Source organism: Watersipora subatra, chromosome 9 (genome assembly GCF_963576615.1).
Source record: "Watersipora subatra chromosome 9, tzWatSuba1.1, whole genome shotgun sequence".
NCBI lineage: Eukaryota > Metazoa > Bryozoa > Gymnolaemata > Cheilostomatida > Watersiporidae > Watersipora > Watersipora subatra.
Window position 1 is genome coordinate 50,639,344 of NC_088716.1, and position 9,969 is coordinate 50,649,312.

A 9,969-nucleotide genomic window follows, 5' to 3' on the forward strand; every position below is an offset into this window, starting at 1 on the left:
ATGTATAGGTTACTCAAAGACTTTTTATTACCCATAGAAGGCCAGAAATTCAGCTAACTGATTGCCAAATGGTCAAACTAACTTAACCAAATGGCTAACTTAGAGCCAAATGGCTTAGTTAGCCATTTGGCATTGGCTAAGTTAACCAATGCCAGATGGCTAAGTTGCCAAATGGCTAAGTTGCCAAATGTCTAAGTTGATAAATGGCTACGTTGCCAAATGGCTAAGTTGCCAGTGGAGTCGCCATTGGCTAAGTTAGCCAAAACTTAGCCAATGGCAACTCCATTACTTGCCACTGTTTATAACTTATAAGAAACTTAGCCAATGGCAACTCCATTGCTTGCCACTGTTTATAACTTATAAGAAACTTAGCCAATGGCAACTCCATTGCTTGCCACTGTTTATAACTTATAAGAAACTTAGCCAATGGCAACTCCATTGCTTGCCACTCTTTATAACTTATAAGAAACTTAGCCAATGGCAACTCCATTGCTTGCCACTCTTTATAACTTATAAGAAACTTAGCCAATGGCAACTCCATTGCTTGCCACTCTTTATAACTTATAAGAAACTTAGCCAATGGCAACTCCATTGCTTGCCACTCTTTATAACTTATAAGAAACTTAGCCAATGGCAACTCCATTGCTTGCCACTGTTTATAACTTATAAGAAACTTAGCCAATGGCAACTCCATTGCTTGCCACTCTTTATAACTTATAAGAAACTTAGCCAATGGCAACTCCATTGCTTGCCACTGTTTATAACTTATAAGAAACTTAGCCAATGGCAACTCCATTGCTTGCCACTCTTTATAACTTATAAGAAACTTAGCCAATGGCAACTCCATTGCTTGCCACTCTTTATAACTTATAAGAAACTTAGCCAATGGCAACTCCATTGCTTGCCACTCTTTATAACTTATAAGAAACTTAGCCAATGGCAACTCCATTGCTTGCCACTCTTTATAACTTATAAGAAACTTAGCCAATGGCAACTCCATTGCTTGCCACTCTTTATAACTTATAAGAAACTTAGCCAATGGCAACTCCATTGCTTGCCACTGTTTATAACTTATAAGAAACTTAGCCAATGGCAACTCCATTGCTTGCCACTCTTTATAACTTATAAGAAACTTAGCCAATGGCAACTCCATTGCTTGCCACTCTTTATAACTTATAAGAAACTTAGCCAATGGCAACTCCATTGCTTGCCACTCTTTATAACTTATAAGAAACTTAGCCAATGGCAACTCCATTGCTTGCCACTCTTTATAACTTATAAGAAACTTAGCCAATGGCAACTCCATTGCTTGCCACTCTTTATAACTTATAAGAAACTTAGCCAATGGCAACTCCATTGCTTGCCACTCTTTATAACTTATAAGAAACTTAGCCAATGGCAACTCCATTGCTTGCCACTGTTTATAACTTATAAGAAACTTAGCCAATGGCAACTCCATTGCTTGCCACTGTTTATAACTTATAAGAAACTTAGCCAATGGCAACTCCATTGCTTGCCACTCTTTATAACTTATAAGAAACTTAGCCAATGGCAACTACATTACCTGCCACTGTTTATAAGCTGTTTTAAATCTTGAACAAATAGGTAGCATAAGAAACTTTTTTCAACGATCTGTTTTAGCTAAACTGAGCTTTCATACATTTGAATTATGCATTGGTCGGACATACACAGAAATAAACAAACACCTTCATTTACAAGTTAGAATGATAAGTGTTGTATGCGTTGATTAAAATAAATTTTCTTAATAAAAACTTTTTTATTACCCGCGCAACACCGGGCATTCAGTAGTAATACATGTACTCTAATTCATAGCTATGTACAACATTTTGTAAGATGGTTTATAGCTAAGTAGAGCGGACAATGTGAACAAGAAAAGAGACAGCCAATCATTCTTGGGAATTTCAGCAGTTCTTGCATCGTTGTATATGTAAAACAGGCTAACTTTCAGCAATAGAACTACAGTCAAACATGGATAACTCGTCCACGGATAGCTCGAAAAAATGGTTAATTCGAACATTTCCTTTGGTCCGTTCCCACGTAATGATAAATTGCTATAGATAACTCGAATTCAACACTGTTGATTCGAACTGTTTTTTTGCCCAACAGCTACCGAAACGGTTGTTTTCGCTTTAGAAAATCACTTTATTCAAAGCCATAGAGGTAAACTTCATCTTTTCGTAATTCATAAGCGTCGTTATTACCACCATCGGCAAAATATTTTTGTCAACGACTTTTCTAAAAGTTTGGTGAAATTTGATTTATACAGCGATACGATGAATAGCACGGGCTAGCCGGGTCACGCGCGCAAGAATTTTCGCCACGCACATACAAAACAAAAATCGCATGTTGTTTTGTATGTGCGTGGCGAAAATCTTTGAGTGCGTGACTCGGCTAGCCCGTGATGAATAGTTTTCCGACGTTGATTCCGTGTTGAATCAACGTCGGAATGTTGAATGTTTAAAACGTCTTAAAAAATGTTGTAATTAAACGTATACGTTGTTTGAGCTACAAAAAACTATTCATCGTTTGACCTAAACAGAATACGTGTGTACATTCAATAAGTATCTATTAAAAAAGCGTGAGTGATATAGAATGTACCGTAAAACCTCGTAAAACTTCTAATTGAACTGCCTCGGAGTGTTGCTCTTAACGAATCCCAGGTAAAGTAAAGTAATCTGCATAAACTTCAAGAAAAAACGGCAAAATTGATGGTGGGTAAAACCCCAAAAGAAAAAATTGTCTTTTCTTTTGAGAATTTCAACAACGATCAAGTTTTGCCAATGTCAATCTGAAAAACGTTCTGGCAATAACATCACCTCAAACAACAAACCAATCTCAAGTGATAGAAAAATCTCTATACTTTTTCATGAAAACGTTTTAAACTTTACATTAGAAGCATTTAATTTGAAACAAGCCATTTGTGCTTTTGATTTATATTATAGTTTGTATATGTACATGTATCTACTAGTAAATAAGTAAATATACGGACTTGTGACAGTGCTCTGATAACTTGAATGCTCTGATAATTCGAACACTTTTGCTCGGTCCCTTGAAGTTCGAGTTATCCATGTTTGACTGTATTTTTTTCTCCTGAAACAAAATTTTGAGAATAAAAGAGGTATCGCATTTGCTACAATTAATGTGAATGTATTTTTCATCAAGAGCAGACAATTCTATCACGATAAATATATTGCTTTTCTTGGGAAATTGAACATGTAACAAACTTTACTGTATTACTTATAGTTTGTTGATGCTGTTGTATCAGATCTTATAGATATTAGAGCTCTTTTCAATGTGGCAGGTCTTTGATGGGTAAAGTTTGTGGCTAATTATTCATCACGTCATTGCACAAAATTATTTGGCAGTTTACAAAAGCCCTACTTAGTATTTATATATGTTATTTTTATTATACAAAATAAATTCATAGAATTAAAACCAACTGAGAATATAATTCATTTAGATTATAAAATTAGGAATAGCTTTATAGTGAAATGTTCATATATTAAGGAACATTCATCATGAAAGGCACACTGACAATGGGCCGAGTAAACATTGTAGCGCTTCTATCGATGGTAAAGAAAGTTTTGACTGAATAGGCTGTACTTCTAATTATACATGATGACCATGATGACATGAAGTATAGTTAAGAAATTAAGAATACCACCCATAAAGTATTGATGTGTTGATTCAGTGCTAGTCATAATATGATCAGGGCCCATCAGGTGATCTGTAGAAAGGGTTTCCCCAAAATTTAATACTAGTAATAGGATAGCTAACTAAACACACAAAAGCTTTACATAGTAATGTTCAAATCTATATAGCAGTGTATTCAAGTTTGACCTAGTTCTATAAAGGTCATATGTAACCAATCATTATATGGTAGTTGTGGTAACCTCTGCAAATCATTGGCTGATTCAATAGTTTCAACTCAATATCCAGAATGTTATCTTTTGTAAACCTATCTGGCTGAATGGAAGTTATACTGTAATTACAACTAAGTACATATGAGGGTATGCCCTGAAAAAATACTTGAAACTAAATTCTATATTTACAGTAAGTAACAGTTTTTAATACACGGTGAGCAAAGACTTTTACTCATGAACTATTCATATAACTGTTCATATAATTTTTTGTGCTCACAAAAAATGTAGATGATAGCTAGTCATATAATAAACAAGTTAAGAAACATTTTTCAAAAAATCAGATCAGATCACAGATCTAGATCACTGTGCTTTCGCGCGTGAGTGCGTGCGTGTATCTATACTCACTAAAGCTTTACATAGCATTATCACAGTTTGTTTCTCTATCAAACAAATACTTTAGAGAAGGTCTGGCAATAATCTATTTCTTTTATATAAAGATTCTTACTTTTTAGTAATAGACACTATTTAGCTTATGGAAAGATCTCTTTTTCAAAAATCGCATGAACTCATCTTCTGTCAAATATATGGAAACAGTCACCTGGTCATGAGAAGGTGACTAACACAGATTCATAACACAGCATCATAGATGCGCATGAGATTATATTTGCCATGTAAAGAGGAGTGCAGTAGAAAAATAGAATTCAACGAGTATTACTATTATAGTCAGCCAACATTGCACGGTTGCTGTTAATTATGAATAACAGATAAAAGAAATCTAAGTATATCAGATTTATATCAGAACTAAAGGTAAGTTACATAATATATGTTCTTTATCATACAAGGTTACATTCTTCTGCTGAAGAAAGTAGTTCTCGAGTGATAACAACTTCCAAATCATCACAAAATATATTATCTTTGTAATCTTCTATTTCGTCAGCATAGGTGTAGCTGCATCTGTAAAGTTATGCGTGAACCCACCAGTGACTCTCACTTCCCCAGCAATTTTTGTAGACTGGGGTAGAGGATCCAGAAACTGTGCACATCTTCTCATTGCCTACAATATCAAATGAAGAATTTGTAACTTGCGTATTAACTAAGATGCAACTGCACCAATATGCTATTTTTTCATGAAAACGACGACACAGATGTAAAATTTTTGAACCCAAGATACCCGAGATATCCTGATAGAAAATCTAGCTGGATATCTTTTGCTTGGAGATATTGTTTTAGTCTCTGTACCTACTATTTCTTCAGAGCTACAACTTTGTGTACTTAGCTCTTGCAAGAACACTTGACAAGAAATTTGATAATAATAAAACTAAGTTGCACCAATATATGTTTGTAATTTGTCTTATTCTCACCTAATTGTTGATATAAACCAACAAGGAAAGTTTAATATAAATTTGGATGAATGAAAAAGTGATGATCTGGACTTACCATGTGGGTTCACAAGCTGTATGACTACATTGGGAGCTGAATTAGTGATTCTGTTGCAGGCATCAAAAGGGTCAACACTGAAACACTCAAATACTCTTGAGTCATATGTTGAGGTCGGGTTAGATTGCCAATTCTAAAAATTATGAAGGTTTTTATACAAAATTTTCTACTGGAATATTTTGTAGAATCATTCATTCAACAACGATCAATGATTCTTAAACTTGTTTAAAAACTAATTTCAGTAAAATCTTGATTTTTGATCAACTCAACATACAAATGCTTCAACTTATGATACAAAAATTGAGCAAAGATTTGTTTTAAAACACAACGTAGTTTCTAGCATTTGGCATCTGAAGTTTCCTGCAGCATGATAGATTTGTGGCTCAGTACATATGTAACTAGTTCTCCTTTCACAGTGTTCAAATAGCTGTAAACAGTGCTTCATATTTCTTACTCGTATCTCCTGGCATTAAGTTGCGAAAAATGCAGAAGGCAATATTTTCTTTACAACTAAGGCAGAAAATAGAAAGAAACTGAGCAGACATCTTCAGATTGAATTCTATAAGATTTTTCAGGAGAACAAAAAACATTCGAAGAACTTAAAGCTCAAAAAGAATGAAAGTGAAGAAGCTAAATTTGGAAATTAAAAATAAAAGAATAAAAATGTCCAATTTAAGTGCAAACATAACTAAATTTTGTTAATTTGAAGTTCACATAATCCAAGCTAGGCAAGCTTTGTCTGTTACCTGTTCTACCTGCGCACTGCTCACTTTTCGTGGGTTAAACTTGTGCTCAGCTGTTTTTAATGTATTTTCACACATATTTAGATTTTTATTTTAAGTTTAAATACATGTATTTTAATTTTATGAATTGTTAATTCTATAAATTTAAACTCATGTATTTAAAATGTGTATTTTAAGTGTATTTACACAAGTATAAGAAGTTTTTTTTATTGCTCTTATATTACAGTTTCTCAAATATTATTAAGTTTTTAAATTTCATTTTGTACAATATTTTAGATAATGCATTTGCTTTAATGCTAAGCTTAATTACTTAAATAATCGTTGCATAGCACTATCGTATTGTACTATTAAACAAAATACAATTTATTTTTATAAGAATATTTACTCCAACATGAGATGGTTGTATGTGGCATACAAAGTAAATTTCAGAACAGATAAACTTGGTATGTCGTGTTTTGACTGCATTGTTTTGACATTTTAGTCAGCATCACCAAAATTCCCATTTTATTCTTTTTATGTTAAAGTTAACAGACAATATTAGAGAAGATAAAAGTTTACTGCAGGCGAAACATTTCCTTTTGATACACTTTTTTCATCTCTGTTTTCAGAAGCACAGAGTCTGTGCGATTTTACCAAAACAGATTGTTTATTGCACAAATATTATGCTCTGATTGGCTGCTGCACAATAGAAACCATGTTCTCATCAGTTATTTATTGTACAGTGCATTTGTTATTATACAATACAGCCAACGACTGAGGTCATGATCTGTATTATACAATACAGATCACGACCTCAGGGGTCACTGTAACATACAGCAATACAGACTATGCTCTCATTGATTAAAGTACAGACAGTCTACTTTATCGGCTATTGTACAATAAAAACTATGACTTCATTGGTTAGATAGGATTGTCCACTATAAAATAGAGACCATTCTCTCATTGGTTTTTTAGTACTATTGTTTGATAATTTCTCGTAGCAAGTCTACTGAAGTTTTCCAAAATGCTTAGCAAGTATTATAGGAACATTTAGAGAGTCTTTAAGATGTTTACAAATACTGATACGCATTTGATATAATATCCAAGCACCTACCTGCATTGTCACTGCTGAATTTGGAGAAGGCTTGAACACCTGTTTACTGGCTTTTTGACCTGTCATCATTGCAAATACTCTGTTTCCTGAAGTCCACACAGTGAACCGGTACTTCCCTGCAATTGTATCGTGTTACATCTTTGAAATAAGGTACATGTGTTGGCGCGGATTGCTGTTGCTAGCAAGACTTTAGCAGAGAAAAGTTTGTCTAATAACAACAATGTCATATAAGTTTTGTGGTTTGTAAACTAAGTATTATTTAGGTCAATCTTATACAGAGGAAGTAACAACAATCTTGAGGGTAAAACAAGTTAGCCATTGTCAAGAAATGTTTTATATTTCAGATTTATTCCAGACTCAGTTAAGTTGTACTTTCTGCGAATGTAGTGAAAAGCAAGAAGTTGAACTGCTGAAAAATCTGGTTCTCATTGGCACAAAGAGTCATATCTAGTTCTAATATTTCAAGATAGTGGCAGTGAAGGATTGTGGGTATAGATAAATGTGATTGATAAATTATGTAATGAATTAATTAATAGTTAATAGTCAAGTACATATTAACAGGTGTAAATTTAATAGATAAATTTAAAACATTTGTTGACGGACATAAATGTTGTATATACTAAAAGACAAATGGCAATGGTACGAGAATTATGAAGCAGATTATCCGGTATTTTTGTATAACTTTGACCTAAATTTTGTTGGCCATATTTTATAGCAAATGTTTTTGGTCGTATATTTAAAAGCCAATGAAAAAGATATTCAATGCTAGTCCATTTGAGAAGCTACAACAACTAAAGAAGATTTTCAAAGTATTTAAACCTATAAACAGCACACTTCAGTTAGACAGCTGAGCAAAGTGTGCTTTGGCTTACTCACTTGAAAATAATGGCAATAGCGTGGAGCTGACTACATCGAACCAAGCGAATAATGCAAAAAGTCTGATGGAGTACTTACATGCATTTCCGGTACCAGGGTTGGTGATAATCAGTGAAGAGGACTGTTGCTTGAGATAGCTGGCGCTGTATTTATGGTTTGCGCCAATCCTTATTTTGGCTCCTGTGTAACTTGATCCTAGAGACAACGCACACGTGGTGCCTGCAAAAACAAGAACTAGTCAATAAACATACCAGACAAGATATATCAAGTATAGAAGCATCTCAAGTACAAGATATAACTAGTCTGGAAACATATCAGATACAAGATATAACTAGTCTAGAAACATATCAGATACAAGATATAACTAGTCTAGAAAAATGACATAAGATATAGCCAGTCTAGAAACATATCAGATACAAGATATAACTAGTCTGGAAACATATCAGATACAAGATATAACTAATCTAGAAACATATCAGACACAAGATATAACTAGTCTAGAAACATATCAGACACAAGATATAACTAGTCTAGAAACATATCAGACACAAGATATAACTAGTCTAAAAACAGCAGACATAATATCCTTTTGTATTCCATTTTTCAAGTTTTTTGTACATGCTCTTTGCCATGCCAAAAAATAAATCTAGCTGTTGAGCATATCATAAAAATATGTTAAGTTTTTCCTCTGTTGATGGATAGAATTTTAGGATCAATGTGCAAAAAAGTAATTATTAAGAAAAAAATGTGTTAAATTTTTACTTCCGTTATTAAATTACTTGTTAACTGTTAACATTTTCAACTATCATACCTAAAAAAACGTTCTGTTTTTCCTACAGCTACCTATTTGTTGAGTAAACTTTTCCACAAGACATTTTCACTAATCAGTTTACAATTGTGTAATATTAGGAAAAATTTCACTAATAATCAAAAAATAAAAGACATAGAATATAGTGTTTCTAATGGAAAGTGTTGAATATTTGTTATATTGGAGCTGATAATGATATGAAGAATTCTACCATATAACATGTTTTGTAAATAGCTGTAGACAGACTACTTACAATCTGTAGGCAACTTCAACCTGTGTTAGTACTATCTGTTTTAGCTTGGAACTATCAGAAATTCAGCAACAAAATTATTATGTATAACATGCTTGTTGGTTGGCTAGAGTAAATAATATATTCTATCAGTTGAATTTTAATACTAGCTTTCTAAAATAGTACAGACCATGTTTCAGCTATGGTATAATATATTGTCTGTACTTACCGATGACCACTGAAGTGAACAGAGCAATGAATAGTATCTTCATGGCTTCTAATTTCTATGGTTCTTCTGTTGAGTGACAAGTGAAGAAAGGTGCTCATGCTTGCATTTATATACATCGAGGCTGTCTCTTGCTGCATATGTCACGCTTCCTTGTCAATGAGTTATTAGCTTTCAGTTTCCATAGCAATAGGTTTAACAGTAGCCTTTTAGAATAGTTTCTCTTGTGATTAGTCAACTTTCTGTTGAACATTTCTAATCAAATATTTCGCAATACTCCATAATTCAATATATTTACACAAACTCTCAACACTTGCCAACTTTGCTAGCCGCTGCTTCCTAATGAGACATTTGCTCAATCACCATGCATCTGAAAGTACACAAACGTGACTTTAGATAATTGCATTAATTCTCTGTTTTTTGTTCATTACGTCAGTTTTGTTTGTCTTTTAAGATGCGATGAAAATAACTGAATAAAGATGAAATAATTATTTAGCTTTGCCTGTTTCTAAAGTAAAGACAATTGTCAAATTACTTTTAGCTTTTTAATAAGTATGTAGATACTAAATCTTAACAACCCTACCAACACTATTAAAAACTCAGCCTCAGTATAAGCTACAACAATAAATAATTACCCTGAAATGCAAATGTCAAACGTTTTGAAATTTTTACA

The 9,969-nt window shown here is 33.2% G+C and overlaps 1 protein-coding gene across 1 annotated transcript; it reads right to left on the minus strand.

Moving 5' to 3' along the window:
- Positions 1-4,527: 4,527 nt before the first annotated feature.
- On the minus strand, positions 4,528-9,416 carry LOC137403838 (uncharacterized). Its single transcript, XM_068089906.1, has 5 exons — positions 9,300-9,416; positions 8,112-8,252; positions 7,158-7,273; positions 5,322-5,454; positions 4,528-4,938 (listed from the first exon to the last, which is right to left on the minus strand). Exons 1-5 carry the CDS (start codon positions 9,340-9,342, stop codon positions 4,847-4,849), a joined length of 525 nt encoding a protein of 174 aa, XP_067946007.1. The 5' UTR covers positions 9,343-9,416; the 3' UTR covers positions 4,528-4,846.
- Positions 9,417-9,969: the final 553 nt, after the last annotated feature.

Bases quoted from the DNA above. Each gene is read 5' to 3' on its own strand.
- LOC137403838 (XM_068089906.1), bottom strand. From the start codon at position 9,342: ATGAAGATACTATTCATTGCTCTGTTCACTTCAGTGGTCATCG. The intron at 7,274-8,111 runs GTAAGTACTCCA...ATACAATTGCAG, and splicing joins CCCTGGTACCGGAAATGCAT to GGAAGTACCGGTTCACTGTG. The intron at 4,939-5,321 runs GTAAGTCCAGAT...TTGATATTGTAG, and splicing joins ACAGCTTGTGAACCCACATG to GCAATGAGAAGATGTGCACA.